The sequence below is a fragment of the Drosophila melanogaster genome, chromosome 3L (assembly GCF_000001215.4).
Source record: "Drosophila melanogaster chromosome 3L".
NCBI lineage: Eukaryota > Metazoa > Arthropoda > Insecta > Diptera > Drosophilidae > Drosophila > Drosophila melanogaster.
In genome coordinates, this window is record NT_037436.4 from 23,603,030 (window position 1) to 23,624,455 (window position 21,426).

General features: G+C 41.7%; 1 protein-coding gene across 4 annotated transcripts in view, besides 14 other annotated features; it reads left to right on the plus strand.

Annotated features, from left to right (window-relative positions):
* The window catches only part of AGO3 (Argonaute 3), a gene marked incomplete at its 3' end in the record, with an annotated part of 135,048 nt that overhangs the window by 48,437 nt on the left and 65,185 nt on the right, over window positions 1-21,426 (plus strand). For all 4 annotated transcript variants that reach the window (NM_001043164.3, NM_001043163.3, NM_001043162.3 and 1 more), the window contains exon 5: window positions 15,445-15,610. In NM_001043164.3, coding sequence (NP_001036629.2) covers window positions 15,445-15,610 — 166 coding nt within the window. The remainder of the gene's footprint in view (window positions 1-15,444; window positions 15,611-21,426) is intronic.
* Window positions 331-4,684: a mobile genetic element.
* Window positions 5,527-6,238: a mobile genetic element.
* Window positions 6,239-7,717: a mobile genetic element.
* Window positions 8,455-9,207: a mobile genetic element.
* Window positions 9,459-9,958: a mobile genetic element.
* Window positions 10,494-10,931: a mobile genetic element.
* Window positions 10,932-11,187: a mobile genetic element.
* Window positions 12,064-14,737: a mobile genetic element.
* Window positions 12,653-13,858: a mobile genetic element.
* Window positions 13,996-14,208: a mobile genetic element.
* Window positions 14,738-15,930: a mobile genetic element.
* Window positions 15,121-15,221: a mobile genetic element.
* Window positions 16,331-17,552: a mobile genetic element.
* Window positions 17,625-21,426: part of a mobile genetic element that runs on past the window's edge.

Sequence of the window (21,426 nt, forward strand, 5' to 3'; positions counted from 1 at the left end):
GTTAATACTCTTTAGTAGCGGCACACTTAAAACGTGATTATGCCCGATTATGTTCATTAGAGGAAAAGCTGCCATCCCCGGAGTTTTCTTATACCCTTAGCCTGTTTCGAATATTGGGTGCCATTGATTAGGGCTAGTCGTTCAAACGCAATCAGATGTGTGCCATGTATTTTTCTTTCAGTGCCGTCATGTGTGCTGACTACCACTTGGTACTCGCATGTGGATTGTGTACATTGCGTGGGATTCGCCACTCTTTAATTCTTCCGTGAATATGTGAATATGAATGTGAATGTGAATATGTCATCTATTGCCCATTTGTTTTTATTATTTCGAGAGCCCGCTTGGGATATTGATTGTGTCAGGTTGATCTTCATGTTTATTCTTTTCTTTTATTAATGTGTTACAATAGTTATATGTCTTCAGTATACATCTGCCTTCATCGTTCACGCAGCGAGCACACGTCCGCACTCCCTGGCATCTCGCAAGCAACTCCCCCTCTCTCATGCTCTTCCTCTTGACATCCGGCCTATCCTGACATTCCTGCGTCGTCGTTATATTCATATATCGGCTCATCTATATCCAGGTTTGGAATTAAGGCACACATTGGCCTCATATGGTCGCTTGACATCACGTTACAATAGCGTCGCTGAGTAACAGTGGTCTGGCAGATCTTCCACCATATACCGATCGTTGTTGAAGACCTTTGTTACTATATAAGGTCCTTTATAAGCAGCATCCAATTTATCTGACTCTCCTGTAGCCGATGGTACGAAGGTAATGACGACTAAATCGTTAACTTCGTATTTTGTTGGTTGTGCGTGTTTTGCGTCGAACCTAATTTTCCATTTCTTCTGCTCGTTTGCTGCTGCTTGCTGTCTTTTCATCTGATTTCCACTTTTGCTCTTTGGGAATGGGCCTATGTGATCCATATTTATTATACGGAATGGTATAGGTAACGTGTCGTATACGTGCAGTGACCCTTCAGGTTTGCCTCCTTTTACTTTGTTAATGCAGCACTCTGGGCAGGAAGATATGTACGACTTCACATATCTCCTCATGCGTGGGAACCAAAAGTTCCGTTGAATCCGTTGAATTGTCTTATCCGTGCCGTAATGTCCTATGTCATCGTGGTTTGCTTTTGTTATACGCCAGCGGATTGCTTGGGGTACAACTAATTTGTTGCTGTGACCGTTTTGCGTAGAAGTCTGCTCGCTTCAACAACGTTGTTTGCTTTTACTTGGCTCCATTGTGAACTCTTCTCCTTAGTCCTAAATACTTCAAATATCTGCGCCAGTATTGGGTCTTGCCTTTGCATTGCATACACCCAATCTTCGTCGGTAGGCACAATCGCTAATACATTGTCTGTTACTGTGTGCGAAGTTTCTCCGTGTGGCAGCACTGGTTGTCTGCTCATGCCATCCACGTGTGGCATGTCCGCTCCTGGTCGATGTTTGCATGTGAAATTAAACTCTTGTAGTTTGAGCCACCATCTTGCTATTGGTGGTTGTAGCTCTGTTGATTCCTTCAGCGTCGCCACCGCGTTGCAATCTGTCACCACCAGAAATGGAGATCCTAGTAAATAAATCCGGAATCTAACCAGTGTCTCCGTAATTGCCAATATTTCTAGAGCATAGCTTGAGTATCTGCGTCGCTGCATAGCCGGCTGTAATAAAATACAGGCTTCGTTCCGTCTTCTTCTCTTTGAAACACAATTCCTGCTATTCCCAGCTTACTAGCATCAGTGTGTATTTCATGATATTTTGTGGGGTCGTATAAAGTCAACACCGGCTTCGATGTTAAAGCATCCTTTAGTCGTTGAAATGCCTGCTCAATGGATACGCAATCATACTGTACTCCTTGACAAATTTTCTGAAGAATCCTGTAACTCCCAGGAATATGCGTACTTCTGTTTCGTTACATGGCCTTTGATATTCATTGATGCAGTCAGTCTTCTCATTGCCTGGCTGAATCCCGTTGTCCGTGATCACATGACCCAAAAAGGTCACCTTCGTTTTCATAAAAGCGCATTTGGATGGGCGCAGCGTTAAGCCCGCCAACTTAACAGCATCCAGGAATTCCTTTAATATAATGAGTCCTTCTTCGACCGTCTTGGTCATAATTGAGACTTCGTCCACATAATTGATAATATTCCGTTGGTATTTCAGCTCTCGTATGATCTCAGTAATGACTTCTTGGAAGACCATCGGTGCGTTCACCAGACCAAAGGGCATGACATTAAATTCGTACAGTCCATCTGGTGCCATAAATGCCGTCAAATTTTTGCTTTTCTTGTCCATCGGAACCTGGTAATAACCGGATGTCATATCCAGCGTCGTGAAGTATACATTTCCGGATAGCTTTGCCAATTGCTCCTCTACAATCGGCATCGGATATCGCTTCTTTATAGTGACTGCGTTTAGAGCCCGATAGTCCACGCATAGCCTCCGTTCTCCATTTGCCTTTGGCACCAATATTGCTGATGCTGCATGCGTTGACTTGCTCCTTTCAATTATCCCGTACTTCAGTAAGTCACCTATTATCGTAGTCATCATCTCCCTTTGGGCAAACGGCACTTGATATCGCCGCCCCAAGATGGCTTTCGTAGTGGATACCTCTATATCCATCTTCGTCGTTTTGCACCTGCCAATATTTGACAAATCTTCGGCAAAACACTCTTTATAGCTCTTTAATAAATCGCTCACCTGTTCCTGGTGGTCGGGGTCAATGTCCGTGTTAACATTAAACCCGACCTGCTCCGCTGCTGTCAACGTTGATCCTGAATCTTCGGCAACCAGCATTTCCTGATCGTGGCAGATGATATCTCTGCCCACGAGGACATCATATGGTAGGACTTCGTTTGGTACCACCTGAATTTGCGTGAAGAGTCTCAGTTTGCCATATGCAAACTCTGAAAGAATGCACTCCTTCGATTCGACCACAGATCCTCCAAATACTTTCAGACGTTTGACTCTCGGCTGCCGTATTGCTCCATCTGGCACTTCTGCTTCTTTCATTAGGGTGTTATCACTGCCCGTGTCGATGAATGCTTCAAACTGTTGGCCTCCAATGAGAACTGTTTTCATTATTGGCGGATACTCCTTGTGATGCGACTCATTCACTTGAGCCACCGTTGACGATGTTTTCACCTTGCAATCCTTTTCATTATGCCCAATCTTAGAGCATTTGGAACATCTTTCCTTTTGCTGTGGCACTGTGCATTTTGCTGCAAAGTGTCCGAAATTATTGCAATTATAACATTTAACTGCTTTCATCTTGCCATCAGCATCGTTGTATTGCTTTTCATTGATCGTTGACGCGTTGTATTGTTGTTGATGTATCTCTTGTGAAAATCTCAAATTTTCCAACGACTTTAGCAGCTCTCAACAAGTGCGTATGTTCATCGCAAATAATGATTTCGTGAGTTCTTTTGAATTAAGCCCGTTGATGATATACGAATTTATTGATGGTTCATCGACACTCGCACGCCGTCCAATAGCTACCATCGCATAAAAGTATTCAATTAATGACTCGCTATTGCGTCGCTTGCGACGCATCAATTCTCTGTGCACATCGGCCGTACTCACTAAACATGGAAAATCAAGAGCGAATGCCGATTTGAATTGATCCCATGATCGATATACCTGTTGTGCATCCAGCCATGTTTTTGCTACTCCACGCATCTTATGCTGCACTGCAAACAGCACAGCGTCACTTGTCCACATATATACGCTTTGTAGGTGCTCTACCTTTGCGATGAATTGCTCCGATGTGATAGATCCCTTGATTGGATCAAAATCCGGCAGAATTCCTATCATTTCTTTGATGCTTGTAAAACCTTGACCTTGAGCTTCTAGCTGTGGCGATGAGAGCACATGTTCCGGTTGCATCCCGTTTGGCGCATGTGTGTGTCTCGATCCATCCAGCGTCTGACGTAAGCGTGTCGTTTCTTGTTCCACAGTCCCTTGTGCTTGACTTTGTTGCTGCAAGCATGCCGTTTGGACCATCGTTGCCAAGTTTGCCACCATCTCCTTAAGTTCGTTGATTTGGGCTTGCATACTTGTACTTGCGTTTTGTTCCATTATATCGTAGTCGTCTTTCTCAATTTCATCACTTTCCAGTTTCGTCATCAACTCATTGATCTTTGCCGTTTTGTTTCCTTTGACTTGGAGATCATGAGCCCTCAAGATCACGTCCAAATCCCCAATCTTTAAATCCCTTAACTTTACACGCAGTTTCGAGAGCCTTTACTTCTGCACGTCTGCACTCGTTGCCGTTCTGATTCGCTCTCCCGCCAAGTTTGTCGCTCAGTCCGTCTACGTTGCTCTCTCTATTTTCCTTCTATACCTGTACCCTTTGTGGCTTCGTATGTATACCCTTTTTTTTTTTAACTTTTACCGTTGTTTCTTGCTTTTTTCCTTTCGATCAACCGTTTGCGATTCTTTGCCTTTTGCTATTCCTCGCCGTTTGTCGATCTTCCTTGGTTTCTCTCTTTGCTCTTGTACAACTGTTTTGCTATACCGTGCCGTTTTGTTGTACGTCTCTAATCCAATCGTTTACTATTCCTCTTTTCCCTTTTTTTTTGTCGACGTTTGCTATATCGTGCCGTTTTTCCGAATCTCTCTTTGCTCTTGTACAACCGTTTTGCTATTCCGTGCCGTTTTGTTGTACGTCTCTAATCCAATCGTTTACTATTTAACTCGTTTTCTTTAATTCACATATTCCACTTAGAAATAAATTTGTATCCCACTTCTGAATTGTCAGGTTGATCTTCATGTTTATTCTTTTCTTTTATTAATGTGTTACAATAGTTATATGTCTTCAGTATACATCTGCCTTCATCGTTCACGCAGCGAGCACACGTCCGCACTCCCTGGCATCTCGCAAGCAACTCCCCCTCTGTCATGCTCTTCCTCTTGACAATTGTATAGAATGAGTGGATGTGGATTGTGTGGTTTTTGGCACTCAACATATTATTTCTTATTTCTTTGGACAGTGCTAATTATGTGAATAGCGTCACTTCCCTCCCCTTAAAAAGGTTGACTATGGTTGGGCTGACATTACAGGGTATAGTGTATGCAACTGGTTTTGTGCCGGTTCTATTTCATGTTGTGGTTGTTGCTTATTTTTTTCTTGTATCCCAAATTTTATGTATAAAAAGGTTAGTCGATTAAGTGAACAAATTTTTAATAGGACACGAAAACTGACAATAACAATAATTACAATAAAAAATTTAGTATTGTATTAAAAAATGTAAAAATATAGTATTAATCGTAAAACGTCATTATGTTCTAACATTTTTGTCTTACTTACAATAATCGGTGAATACAATGGAGTTAAATCAAATCAAGAGAGATTCGTGAGCATTTGATGAAGAACTTGCCGAATAATGATAAGATCAATAACATCAATAACAATAACATCATCAAGTTTAACCTTCTCACCCCCGTTCATCTCCACTTTCTCGCTAAGTGGCAATGTATGTTCTACTTCTGTGAGCACGACCACATCTGATCAGCCTTCAATCAACTCCACAAATCGCTTTCAACCCGTAAGCAATGAAGAAGATTTCGATAGGGCCGTCGTATCCTCGAGTGACGATGATGTGCCTTGTTCATCGAAAAACGCCCTTATTCGTGCCTTAAGGAAAAGAACACGCAACAACCAGCCGGCTTGTGTTACCCAAGGTGACCACCTCACCCCGAAGCTAATCCATCACTAAGAATGATGTTTCCCAATGTGGTAAACTTAATGATGTTTCCCAATGTGGTAAACTTCACAGCATTTCGTAGCGAACTGGACGCCCTTGTAGGAGATTCCTACACCATAAAGGGACTGAATTCAGTAGACTGCGCTGTTCTGTGCAACTCCTCGGATACCTCGGCAGGTGGCTTTTTCTAGAAAAAGGATCCTTATTTCATCATCATCCGAGGACCGACCATACAGAATCGTATTACGTAACATACACCGTGGAGTTTCATCGGAGGACATCATCGCATGCCTACAGAATGAAGGCCATAGCGTTGTACCTGTACATACTCCACGCAAGAAGTCGACCTCACTCCCTCTTAATATGGAGTTTATTGATCTCAAAGAAGCGGAAAGTAACCAGCTTGTCTTGTCGTCTGCAAGCATCGAGTGACTCGACCCTGTACAATGCCATAGATTTCAAGGCTATTGTCATACCAAAACGTATTGTTCTCGGCATTTTATTTGCAGAGAATGTGGAGAAAATCAGCCCTCCTGTTGTCAGAAACCCAACCTTCGTCCTGGTCCAACTTCAGGGTCTATGGCTTTGACAGATGCTATTGTTGGACAGTTCATCTTACAATTTGGCACGAAGTTCCTTGCGGCAGGTGACTGAAACGCAAAACACAGATGGTGGGGAAATAGCAGGATGTGTACCAGAGGTGGGGTGTTGTGTTTTGTACTTGTAGAAAATCGAATCGACATCGTTGCGACTTGAGAAGCCTCATGCTACCCCTATTGTGCAACTGCTTCTTCAAGTGCCATCGATTTTGGGATCTTCAAAGGCTTTAGACAGCAACAAACCAATTGAAAGTGCTGACAAAGCTGTCATTTGACCATCTGATTTTACTAAAAAATGCTGTCTCCGCAATGCCATAAGGAGGCCTTCCATTTTAAGCTTGGAGGCTAGGGACTTGCTCAGCCACAAATTACGCCTAAGAAGACAATACATCGCGACAGGAGATCATAGCATTTACCAGCAATATTCAAGTACTACTAATCGACTGCGCCGTCTGCTAGACAATAACCGAAAAGCAAACCTGGATACCTTATTGGAGAGTACTGGTCTAGATAGTAATAGTGGATTCTGAATATGGAAACTCACGAGAGGCATCAAGAGACAGCCTTTGTTTCAATCATCAAATCAGGATCGAAGTGTCATCTGCCTTAAGACGGATGATGTAAAGCATGTGCTTTTGCTTCGCACCTGTCCTTCATCTTAATGCCCTTTAATTTTAAGATTAAGTTATTTTCCCAGGCAATGGAAGCATGCGCGCAGTGTAATGATTCTCAAAGCTGGAAAGTCGCCAACATAGATCGACTCATACCGCCCGATAACCCTGCTACCAACTTTCTTTCCAACACCAATTGGGCTTTAGGAAGACTCATGGTTGCCCCGAACAAATCTATTGCATTGTAAAGCACATCACGCATGGCTTTGTGCAGACGGCGTATTTTTTCACGCGAAACGAGCGTTTGATAAGGCGTGACCGAAGGTCTGCTATATAAAATGAAAGTTCGTGGACTCTTCACGTATACCCTGTACACTGCTGGAAATCCAACTCCCGTCAACAACACCGATGAAGCCTCCCCTGCTTAGCTGCTCCTGGCCACTTACGCTGATAACATTAACTTCACTATGTCGGCAGTTAGAGCCAATTCCATATTGAAACTGAAAAAGCTAGACTGGCTTTTCCACTCAAGCAAACTCCATATTGCAACTAAGGCTCTCCTAATAAAAGCTATAGTAGGTCCAACACTGACCTACGCCATCCACGTGTGTGAACTGCCTTTCGACCCTATTTCCCTCCGACGTCTAAAAAGAATACATGGCCATGAACTTACACGTAATATAGCATAATCCCTCCACGATACATTTCTATACATTATAATTAAGGAACAGTATCCATAATAGTATCTCTTCAGCTACACATTAGGTTGAGTTCAGAAGGAACTAAACGATTCCCAGTGAAAAAAAAAAATAATAATAGTTTCACAACCATTGCGTTGCCAGACTTTTGACTTTTATAGCGAGTGAACGAACAGGTGGAACATATCCATCCCAGCACTGTAATTTGTCCCCGAGGAACAAAACTCTTGCTTGGGTTAAACTACAGGACACGTTTATCCCTCGATCTCCCCGAGCGTAGTCCCTGGGTTTGATCCTGACAAGTGGCACACGTGGAGGGAGCACACTCATAAAATTGCAGCAATTTGCCGCGAGAAGCTCAGGAAGCTGAACTGGATACTAGGACCAGCAAGCAAGCTAAGCCTTACCAACGAAGTGTTACTCTTCAGAGCGATAGTGGTCCCTTCAATTGCCTATTGCATCCAAATATGGGGTACGAGTCCGATTCTAACAAAATGAGATTGCAAAGGGTCCAAAACCGAGCGTTGCGCACAATCAGCAACGCGCCCCGGTACGCGAGAAATGTTGACATCGGAAATGACCTCAACATCCCCACAATAAGAGAACAGATCAATCGCCAATCAAGTCGCTACCGCGATCGGCTACAGGCTCACACCAACCACCTGGCGGCTTTACTGGGTAACCTGACGACCAGGCAAAGACTGAAGAGGCGTTTTAGAGGATACAAGGGGACAAGAGGAAGGCAAAAACGCAAGTGCATCAAACTAGCCAAATCTATTAGCTTATCTAAAATATTTTTCCAAAACCAAATCCATAATTGCTGTTTTTGATGTTTCCATGAGAATGAAGGCAATAACCCTGTCAGAATGTTGCATAGAGGCCAGCAAAGAAGTTCAGTATCTTGGGATAACCCTTGACTCCAAACTTAGCTTCAAAACTCCTGTCGATAACACAATTTATAAGTGCACCAGAGCACTTTTCACGTGTAGAAAAATTGCTGGTAAGTCGTGGGGAACCTCACCACGCATAATAAGATGGCTGTACCTCATGGTAGTCAGACCCATACTAACCTATGGGGCAATAGCCTGGGGTGATAGAGCACACCTTAGCACCACTAAGGTGAAACTCCATAAGCTGCAGAGAATGGCCTGCGTACGGAAAGCCACCCTAATAAGAATTGAGGGAGCAGGAAATGACTACAACCTCCCAAGTAAGGATGCTGAAAGCCTAAAAAGAGTTGAGCATAGGTTAGAACTTCAGCACTCATCTCAGTAATAAAAACAGTTGGACATCCGTGGGGAAAGTACACCCTATGAAACCACAAACAATAAAATGGTATATTGTCTGATAGTCAAGCAGCCATAAAAGCACTCAGCAAAGCTAAGATAACATCTAAGCTAGTAAGTAAAGTGAGGACAGCCCTAGACAAACTAGGAGCTGTAAGTAAATGAGCTAGCGGACAACCTAGCCAGGAAAGGGGCAGAGAACCCTCTAATTGGGTCCGAACCCTACCCACAGGGTACGGGCCTTACTAAAGTCACTGGAGGAAGAAAAACGTCTGTCCTACTGGGAACACCTACCAGCACTTAGGCCCTACCATTAAAGGTTCAAGATTATATATATATATAATATATATATAATTATATATATTATAATATAAATAATATAATATAAATAATATATATATAATTATATATTATATATATATTATATTATATTATATATATTATTATATATTATATATATATTATATTATATTATATATATTATTATATATTATATATTATATATATATATATATATTATATTATATTATATATATTATTATATATTATATATATATAGTGACGTATTCACGCCAACTCATCACGCTCAGTTAATTGAATATTCGCGCCACCCAAACTGGGCCGCTCTTGTAAACGGATTCCCAAGCTCTCCTCAACGTAAACATCCAAGAACATCACATGATTTTACCGTTTAAAGCTATTTTCTGCGTTATCTGCGTGTCGATCGTTATTACTTCACTTCACAACCTTGGGAGATATTCCGTTTTTTTTCCTATTCTTTATTTCTGTAACCCATAGAGGCCCCTCCTCAATTCTCACTCACATTTGTAATCACTCTTAAGTTGAAAGTTAGACCGTAAAGTTCAATAAGTCTTAAACCGATATTTAATAAAAAACAAAACCGAATTTATTCAGTGTTTAATTTATTTCGGAGTTGATCCTAGTTTAAATACGGATCATTTGTTCGACTTAAAAAAATAAAAACTATTTAACTTTCAGCGTTGATCTTAGTTTAAATACGGATCATTTGTTCGGCTCAATTAAAAACTATTTAACTATATATATATATATTATATATTATATATTATATATTATATATTATATACAATATATGGATAGGAGCGAAAGCGGGCTCCTTTGACAGCAATCCAGATCCTCGTCCTCCTACTTCTCCTGATCTTCGTCCGGGTCGTCCAGCGCCATCGCCTACTTTCGGTCCTCCGAAAAACCCCCTGGACTCAAGGAACGCGTTACGCACAGTAAGAGACATGATGAGCTTATCATACCTCTGCAACGCAGCGAAAACAGCGTTTGCCGCCTCGGGATCCACCCCTGCCCGGACCACAGCGCCTTTGTCTCCGAGCTGGATGCTCGAAATCGCGGCCAGAATCGTGGGCGTGCCGCCAACAAGGTCCCATGATGAGCATCTCCTCGCGGCGGGGGCGGTGGCAAGAGCGGGATCACCAGGCCTGGCTTCCTGTGGCTCTGCAGGGACTGTGGGGGTAGCGGTGGCAGCGGGTACGGTGGCATCATGGGGGCAGTCGCTGGCCGCCAGGGCAAGCCTCTTGGCACCAACCCTCTCCAACGCGCCTGCCTGCGTTGGAGCCGAACTGCCAGGCCAGATATTTTCTACGCCTGCCTCGTTTGGGTTTCATCGAGGCACTGCTTCCGCACCAACACTGTCCAACGCGTCTGCCTGCGTTGGAACCGAGCTCTTAGAGGCCAGATGGCTTCTAGGCCCGCCTCGTTTGGGTTTCCTCGAGGCACTGTCGTTATCCATCGGAATTACTCCGATGGTGGCTCCTTCCGTCGATCAAATCTACAATCCATCGGTCTGACAGCACTGAACCGTCCCAAGACACAGACCGTAGCAGTTACAACCACCAATAACATGTAGCGCAGCTTTTTAAAAGCTGATCCAAAAGACCGCCTCGAAACACGTGCTTTCCGGCATGAAACATTTGCAATAATTAATTGCAAATAACTCTCAAACTACAGGCTTTTTACTCGCGAAAGTACGAACACCACTTATATAAAATATATATATTCTTGACTAGGATCAATAGCCGAGTCGATTTGGCCATATGCGGCTGTCTGTATAATTGTCGAGATCTCAGGAACTATAAAAGCTAGAAGGTTGAGATTAAGAATTCAGATTTTAGCGTTGCACCTAACGCAAGTCTGTTATCCCATTTTGCCACTCTAATTGTATTCCCCAATATCTATCGATGAATTGTTGGTATGCTTGCATTCCCACAAGCTGAGTAACGGGTATCTGAAAGTGGGTTAACTTTGTCTAGCTCAGCGTGAAGCTTTACCGATGTATTCTTACTTATTTTGTCACTGTCTAAATGCTTTTACGATGCTGTCTGGCTGGTGATGATAACTGCTGCACTTTGTTAGGAATCATCGTTTTCACTTGATCACTGTTGTGCCTACTGCATCCTACTGTTGCCAGCTAGAGTTTTATCGTTTTTACCGACATTTTTTACTCAAGTGCATTTTATTCCTTTCGGCACTTTACTTCCGCTGTGTTTTTCCCCAGAGTCAGAAATTAACCAAGTTATCATAGCTATTGTCAGATAGCGAGTGCGAAACAACAAAAGCACCACCTGGGGTGAGTGAGCCAGGCCCAACCTGTGGCGGTGCAGCGCTACCAAACCGATAAAGAATTTGTTGCAGTTGGAGTCGATGTTATCATCGACTTTATCGATAGGTGGTGGCGTACCCTTTTGGGAATCCTGTTGAGCGATCTGCCCGATTGAATAATCCCTGTTCGCTCTGCGATTTCTCCTAAATGGCCTGGGTTATGTCAAATGACCCAAGGCGGGAGAGGATTGAGAATATGGCGTAAAGCATGAAATATGAAATATGAAATCATACCTCAATCGCAGCCATACTGACAACCATCAGGTTGCGAGGCAACTTTAATTGATGTATATCTGCGTGGAATTAATAAATAATGAGTTTGAAAGTTCAGATTCGAGCAATGATAATTATTTCGTCATTTGTCCCACCCCGTCATGTACCCCGGGTAAATTTACACTGAAATCGAAAAAATCTATATTGCTTGGACAAGTCCGCCGCCACGAACCTCGTCGCTACAATATTAAGCCAATATTTAGGAATTTACCCGCCCACCAGGCATTCCTGAGTCATGTAAATAGACCCGGCTATTGCCTGATCCGACCGTAGTATTTTTAAAAAAATAGCGTTGAAGGGTGAGACATTTTTTTCCAGTTAGTGTTAACGAATTTATAAAACTGTACGAACTGGAACTTACAACGGTTTAAAAAGTTCTCAGTTCTGAGCACTTAAATATTTAAAAGGAATAGAATGAGAACCGATATTTTTAAATTTGTTATAAAGTCTCTATTTAATCAATGAGGTTTATTATTTGTGGCATCTGTCATAATATAGCAGGAGTAATGAGTAATGATAATCGGATCAATTAAAGCGAGATCTTAATTGACTACGTTTTAGAAAGTTGGCGTTGCGATAATCATAGATCCAATAATCGACCAAGTTTCGAATATATTTACCAAGTTAATATAATTACCTTGCGACAACAATGAGCCGAGCAAGCAAGCCGTCTGAAATGGAGAGGGAGGATAATTACAATTATTACGTCCGGTGGATGTTGTCGCGATCCGTTGGATGCTGCGGGCGGAGGTGGGTGATTGGAGGCTGCTGTTGTTGTCCCTAGAAGTCCCGAAAAGAAGAAGACGTCGGGGTAGCTTCACTTCACTTGAATAAGTACTGCTAGATGGTGCTTTTCAGTGCTCAGTTTGTTAAACCTCTTGCTCTTCCGAAGAGGATGCAATTCTGGTCAGACTCGGTAGCGGTAGGATTGAATACCTCGAGTTCGTCTGCGCTCCAAGGACTGGTAGGCACGAGGACGAGGAGCCAATTCAGAAAATTTTGTATTTCAATAAAAAAAGCAAAACTGGCAGAATGGGCAGACAACACTCTGGAAAGGGGGAAGAGCTCTAATCTGTAGGAACGGTAGAGAATGACCTTGTGGACAGGGTGCTTTATTGTGCCGCGAGACGTACGTATCTCAACGACTCCAATGCGATCATCGCCTCCGGGGAATGCAGAAACGATGCTGCCGAGCCACCATTCGTTCGATGGAAGATTGCCCTTCTTGACGACAACCATATCGTCGACTTGGAGATTCCTGGTCGGAAATTGCCAGTTACTTCGCTTCTGAAGTTCTTTAAGATACTACCCTTTCCACCGAGCTCTAAACTGCTTATGTTTAGCCTTGAGATGATTTAATATCGACTTGGCTTCGCTCTTTATCTCGGGCTCAGCCGCTGAAAGCAGCGGGCCTCCAATAAGGAAATGGCCTAGTGTGAGGGCCAGCAAATCTAAGGGTTCTTTGGACATCAGATAGATGGGTCTAGAATTGAGCCAAGCCTCGATCTAAGCGAGAAGTGTCACCAAACGTGTACTTGCGGTCGTATGTATATTTATAGAAAGGGGTTTTACATTTTTTCACCCCGCTTCCCACAGACCCCATATTTGAAGCCCCGGGTGGTATGAACCGCAACACGAGTCCCTGATGGCTATATGCGTCAGTCACAGACTCTTTGATGACGTGTAGGAAAAGTAAAGTTGCTGCCCCACAAAGGCCTTGCCATTATCTGAATGGACACGCTGAGGACAAATGCGCCTCGCTACGAAACGAGAAAAGGCCACTATGAATTTCTCAGTTGTATGATCGGAGGTGGTTTCCAAATAGGGTCGTTGATAATATATTAAAATATCTCTAATCAATATTTTACCGGAAAGTTGTTGACATAAACCCCATCAAACTAATGAACTTCCTAGAAAAATATTGACATGTCGATATTTTGATACATTATCACAACCCTAGTTCCAAATGGATCGCCTTTGTGGAAATCACATAAACATATTTCTTCGTTATGAGACAGGCTCTCCCCGTGTAATTATGCCCGTTACTCGTAGAGTAAAAGGGTATACTAGATTCGTTATAATTTATTATATTTATTCGGTTACTTATTGTAATTCGTTTTTTATAATTTTATTAGTCTTGTAAATTTCTAACGATTTGCCAAACAATTTTTTGCCATGCCCACTCTAACGCCCAAATCTGCCACGCCCACGCGTTTGAAAAATGTATGGATATTTTTTCATTATGTTGTTAGTCTTGTAAAAGCTTTTCCACTCCCACTCTAACGCCGCAAAACCGCCAAAAACTGACACACCCAAGCGTTTGAGAATTTTTTTTTTATAATTTTATTAGCCTTCTAAATTTTTATCGCTTGCCCAAAAAATACTGCCTCTCGAAAGTTTGTACTAGTGGGCCGTGAATTAGTCGGGATCGAGCCCATGCGAAAGCGCATTAGGAAACAAGGAATTCAGAAGACTTCGAATTGAAAGAGTACGCAATATAAACAGAGCTATCGGAAAAAGACATATAAAGGCATTTAATGGGTTACGGGTCTCGTCAGGAAAAAGTACTTCTTCCGACTTGAGGGTAGACCTAACGGCAATTAAGACTCCCCCTAAGGGTCTGATAGGACGATCATGCCTGTATACTGTGTACATACCTAGGAAAACTTTAGAGTTAAGTTTCACCAGCTTTAACCAAGTCTCTGTAAACACAATAATAGGATAATGTAATACATAATAATCCAAATGATGAAAGGCGATCAGAATACAATTTAGCAAGCAGCCTCTTGCAATTGGATAGGGAATTATAAGACTAATGTTATAGTTTTAAAGAAGACAAAGAAGTGGAAGAGGATGATGCAGTGGTTTGGTTACGTGAGGGAAGCCTAATTCCCATGGGCCCTTTTTTCTTATTATACCCGTTACTCGTATAGTGAAAGTTTATACTATATTCGGTGAAAAGTATGTAACAGGCAGAAGGAAGCGTTTCCTCTCATAAAAGTATATATAAAAAAAAAAAAAATTTAAAACATATTGCAAAAAAAAAAAATGCAATAAGGCACTAAAAAGGCAATAAGCTCAAATGTCAGCGGAGCTATAACGAAGGAACATCACAGGATTTGGCTCCGGCAGACGGAGTTGCGGAAAAGGCTAATGGTTGGACTAGGATATTCTTTTTGGGCATAATATTGGTTTATATTCTACATCGATTATCTCCAAGCGCAGTGGAAACCATGCTCCCATGGCAGCACTGTAACTAAGAAATAATAAAACGTATTAGCTTCATATAATTAAAACAAGAGAGAATGTTATGGTTGAGCTCCTCGACTATCAGTTACTTAGCTAATGGGAATGTGATCGAGAAATTTCATCATTTTCTGGGGCATCGATAAAAAAAATTTGAACATTTTTTAAAAGTTTTATGCGTTTTGTAGGTGTAAGGGAAGTGACCAAGGTGTTTTTGGTATACCGATAGAATTTGGGAAGACAAACAATGAAACGAAGTAAAATCATGTGTCCAAAAGTTTTTGGGCAAAACGATAGTTTTTTACAAGATTAATAAAAAATCTGCTTCACTTTCTGCTTAGCTGTAACCGATACATTGTTTTTATAATTTTGCAGCATTTGTGGCCTCCATAAATTCGTCGTATTCACAGTGGTACAGTAAAGCTGTTGTACAAACAAAACGTGAAGAAATTGTTAATGGGCTCTCTGCATCTTTTGAAATTGCATTAAAAATGTATCGTAAAAGGAATGGCAAACTCCCCACAAATATTATAATATACAGGTAATGTACGACTAATCTTAAAGTATTACAAAGTCCTTTAATATCTATACCCGTTACAAAACTGCCACGCCCACACTTTTGAAAAATTGTTGGATATTTTGTCACGTTTTTATTAGTCCTATAAATTTCTATCGATTTAAAAAGAAAAACTTTGCCCTAACGCCCTAAAACCGCCCAAAACTGACACGCCCACATTTTTGAACCATTTATCGAGCTTTTTCATAATTTTATTACTCTTGTAAATTTCTATCGACTTGCAAAACTTTCTGCCATGCCCCTCTAACGCCCTAAAACCGGCCACAACTGTGACGCCCACACTTTTGGACCATTTTAGTCACTCACATTTCTATTTACTCACTAGTTGAGTAACGGGTTAAAGGAAAAATGGAATATTCCTATATTTATATTTTAAAATCAGGAAATATAAATGAAGCGTTATTATTTTAATGCAGTTTAAAGTTATATCAAATTTAATTTATCTTAATTAAAAGGGCTTATTAAATAAGCTCAACATATTTTCTCTTCTCTGAAACACACAATTAAAAATTAATGTTTAGTGTTAGTTTTTCACGATTTGTGGGTATCATAGTACGGTATGAGTACCTTAATGTTAAGCAATCTTCCATTGTAAAGGCGTTACGCAAATACTTATTTTATCCTTAGATTTTATCCGTAGATTTTTTCCTTAGATTTTATCAAACAAACTTAAACTTATATATATACAGTTGTATAACAATAATAGCACCATAAGCATATTTCGTGTTTGTCTCAGCGTTTCTATTTTCGGACACTTTTTCATCATTTTACTTACTAAACTTAAATAGTACAATGATTTTCAATTAAAATAAAAAAATTTGTAACGTATCTAATGGATATTTTAAAAATAATTGGTAAAACAAAAAAAAAATTAGGCGGTAACAAAAGTAGCACTGTTTCTCGTAGTTTGCTAAAACTAAATAAAAAACTAAAAAAATAATTCCACAAATGGATTATACCTTAAGAACTATATTTAAAGAATCTTAATATTTGGTTGCGTGACCTTTGGTGCCAATGACAGCCGCCCATCGTCTTGGCATGTAGTCCACCAAGTCCTGGCACCGTTATTGAGGAATTTTGCTCCATGGATCCTTGACCCGACCCCAAAGATCATCGTTATTATTGGGTTTGGCTTCAGAAACCTTCTTTTTTCACGTCCGCCCAATGGGTTTCGATTGGATTCAAGTCGGGTGACTGAGCAGGCCATTTCATTACTCGGATCGATTTCTGCTCAAACCACTTTCGAGCTTTCTTGCTCGTGTGTTTTGGGTCGTTATCCTGTTGTCCAAACCAACAGCATTTCATCCTCGGCATATGGCAGCATCACATTTTTCATGATATCTGTGTAAATGTGCTGATCCATGATGCCTTGAATTCAATGGATCGGACCTACTCGATAGTATGAAAAGCACGCCCCCATACCATGATGTTTGATCCCCCGTGCTTTACCGCCTTAAAGGTGAAGCCGAGGATTATATTCAGTTCGTAGTGGACGCCGAACATAAGACCGAGAGCCTTTCCCACCAAACAACACTATTTTGGTCTCATCTGACCACTAAATGTTGCGCCACTTCTCCACAGGCCAGTCCTTGTGTATCTTGACATATTCGATTCGCTTTGCCACATGCTTAACAGTCAAAATCGGGACTTTTCTTTCTGTCTTAAGAGTTGGCAAACAGTTTTCACGCTTTCAGCTGTCTGAAGTTCCTTCTTCAGTTCCGTCGCCGGCTTAAAAGGCTCCTTCTTGCCTTGCCGAACCAAGCGCTTGATCTCCACGTTGGACATAGAGCGCTTTCTTCGCCGTGTTACGTTCTTTTCGACAAACAGCAGTGATCTGCGGATCATTTTGTTTGAACAACCGACAATGCGACCAATTTCAGCGTATTTTTTACCTTCAGAGATCATGAGTGAAAACGCTGTAATCGAGTGCAAGTTCATTAAATATATATCCGAAATACTTTTTCAATTTCTAGATTGGATTCGCATTCGAGATTCGCGGACGTGTTTCTTTCAAGCTACGAATAGCAAGTTCTAAAAACTACAACAGTATAGTGAAAGTTAAACACAAAGTGTAAAGTGCAGTTTGCACAACTAACAATTATTGACTATAGTAATTATTTACTAAAATAAATAATTATTCCATATTGTTCTGGTAATTGTTATATGTGGACTTAGAACAATGAATCAAAACGACATACGTTCTCAGCGACAATGTGAACAAGACGAGCGCCGGCTCTCTTTACAACGCAACAATGCATACTTTTCTTTCGTCTCACCGCAAATCGGTGATCGAGCACCCTCACCTTCAACTAACTCGAAACTTTTGCCCTCAGAGAACGTCAGACCGCGTTCTTGCTCTCCCTCTCTGCCTGCTTCGGCTCACAAGTCGTGGAGCGAAGAGACCGCCTCTCCTACCCCGCTCCTCTCGCAGCGCCAAACGACCGTCCCGGGTAACTGTAACACTGCAATAACGAGTGCAGTGACCTCACTGGCAACTGCCACTGCTACCACAACATCAACTTCGTCAGCGGCCCAACTAATTATCGCTGTGCCAGTTGTAAATAATTCAGCAGCACTGACCGTTTGCAACAACAATAATGCACGTAAAGAAGAATCAAAACAAAAGCAGAAGTCGATTTCGACTGTGCAGACTGGCATGGATCGCTACATCCAAATCAAGAGAAAGCTCAGCCCTCAAAACAATAAGGCAGGTAATCAACCCAAAATCAATCGAACCAACAACGGCAATGAAAACTCTGCAGTAAATAATTCAAACCGATATGCTATCTTGGCTGATTCTGCGACCGAACAACCCAACGAAAAAACGGTAGGGGAACCAAAAAAGACCAGGCCTCCACCAATTTTCATACGAGAACAAAGTACAAATGCACTTGTAAATAAACTCGTTGCTTTGATTGGTGACAGCAAATTCCACATTATCCCACTTAAAAAAGGAAATATTCATGAAATAAAACTACAGATCCAAACAGAAGCAGACCACCGTATAGTGACTAAATACCTAAATGATGATGGTAAAAACTACTACACATACCAATTTAAATGTTGCAAAGGGCTACAGGTAGTACTTAAGGGCATTGAAGCAACAGTGACACCAGCTGAGATAATTGAGGCTCTGAAGGCCAAAAACTTTTCTGCAAAGACAGCTATTAATATTTTAAACAAAGACAAAGTTCCGCAGCCACTATTCAAAATAGAACTCGAACCAGAGCTCCAGGCACTAAAGAAAAACGAAGTGCACCCAATATACAATTTACAGTACTTGCTACATCGGAGGATCACCGTGGAGGAGCCGCACAAACGTATCAATCCAGTTCAATGTACTAATTGCCAAGAATACGGCCACACCAAGGCATACTGCACCCTTAAGTCCGTATGTGTTGTCTGTAGCGAACCTCATACTACCGCAAACTGCCCCAAAAACAAGGACGATAAGTCTGTGAAGAAATGCAGTAACTGCGGGGAAAAACATACTGCAAACTACAGAGGCTGTGTGGTGTACAAAGAATTGAAGAGCCGCCTAAACAAACGTATTGCCACAGCACATACATACAACAAAGTCAATTTCTACTCTCCGCAACCGATTTTTCAACCACCCCTAACTGTCCCAAGCACTACTCCAACAATTTCTTACGCTAGCGCCCTAAAATCCGGACTAGAAGTGCCCGCCCCACCGACAAGAACTGCTCATTCCGAACATACACCGACAAACATCCAACAAACACAACAAAGTAGCATCGAAGCTATGATGCTATCCCTACAGCAAAGCATGAAAGACTTTATGACGTTCATGCAAAATACTTTGCAAGAGCTCATGAAAAACCAAAATATCCTGATTCAACTTCTTGTATCTTCAAAATCCCCATAATGGCTTCCCTACAGATATCTCTGTGGAACGCAAATGGCGTTTCACGGCATACACAAGAGCTCACACAGTTCATTTACGAAAAAAACATCGACGTAATGCTACTATCAGAAACGCACCTCACAAATAAAAACAATTTTCATATACCAGGATACTTGTTCTATGGTACAAATCATCCAGATGGTAAAGCTCATGGAGGCACTGGAATACTCATCAGAAATCGCATAAAACACCACCACTTAAACAATTTTGACAAAAACTACTTACAATCTACGTCCATAGCCTTACAACTCAACAATGGTTCAACGACTCTAGCCGCAGTCTACTGCCCACCGCGCTTTCCAATCTCTGAGGATCAATTCATGGAATTCTTTAACACACTAGGTGACAGGTTCATCGCAGCGGGTGACTATAACGCCAAGCACACCCATTGGGGATCTCGACTTGTGACGCCAAAGGGTAAGCAATTGTACAATGCGCTTACGAAGCCAGAAAACAAGCTAGACTATGTATCCCCGGGTAAGCCTACATACTGGCCAGCAGACCCAAGAAAAATCCCAGACCTGATCGATTTTGCAATTACTAAACATGTCCCCCGCAACATGGTCACCGCCGAAGCACTAGCAGATTTATCATCAGATCACTCACCTGTTTTTCTAAATATGCTAACTCGCCCCCACGTCGTCGACCCACCGTATAGACTCACAAATTTTAGAACAAACTGGCCAAGGTATCAAAAGTATGTCTGTTCACACATAGAACTAACGACGGCATTATCTACAAAGGAGGATATAGACAAGTCAACGGAAACTCTTGAAAACATTTTAGTTTCGGCTGCAAAAGCTTCAACCCCGCCAGCGACGTATGCAAAACCAAACTACATCAAAACTAATCGCGAAATCGAGCGGCTGGTATTAGATAAACGACGCCTACGAAGGGATTGGCAGTCTAATAGATCACCAATTACAAAGCACATGCTTAAGATAGCCACACGCAGGCTTACCAATGCTCTCAAACAAGAGGAAAAAAACAGCCAACGTTCATATATCGAGCAACTCTCTCCCACCAGCACTAAGTACCCTCTTTGGAGAGCTCACAGAAACCTAAAGACTCCAATAGCGCCAATTATGCCACTACGAAGTCCCTCTGGCACCTGGTTTCGAAGTGATGAAGAAAGAGCCTGTGCTTTCGCTGACCATTTACAAAATGTATTCCGACCAAATCCCTCTACCAACACATTCATTCTCCCTCCTTTAATAGCAGCCAATCTAGATCCTCAAGAACCCTTTGAATTCCGACCATGTGAACTAGCAAAGGTTATCAAAGAGCAACTGAACCCAAGAAAATCGCCTGGCTACGACCTAATAGTTCCAAGAATGCTCATTGAACTCCCAAAGTGTGCTATTCTTCACATCTGCCTGTTGTTCAACGCAATCGCCAAGCTTGGATACTTCCCTCAAAAATGGAAAAAGTCGACCATAGTAATGATTCCAAAGCCAGGAAAAGATAAAACGCAGCCATCATCATATAGACCGATAAGCTTACTAACATGTCTTTCAAAGCTGTTTGAAAAAATGCTACTCCTTCGGATTAGCCCTCATCTTAGAATAAACAACACACTTCCAACACATCAATTTGGCTTTAGAGAAAAACATGGAACCATCGAACAGGTCAACCGAATCACGTCAGAAATTCGTACTGCTTTTGAACATCGAGAATACTGCACAGCCATTTTTCTAGACGTCGCGCAGGCATTTGACAGAGTGTGGCTCGATGGACTTTTGTTTAAAATAATCAAGCTGTTGCCCCAAAACACACATAAGCTACTGAAGTCATACCTATATAACAGAGTGTTTGCAATAAGATGCGATACAAGCACTTCACGCGATTGCGCTAT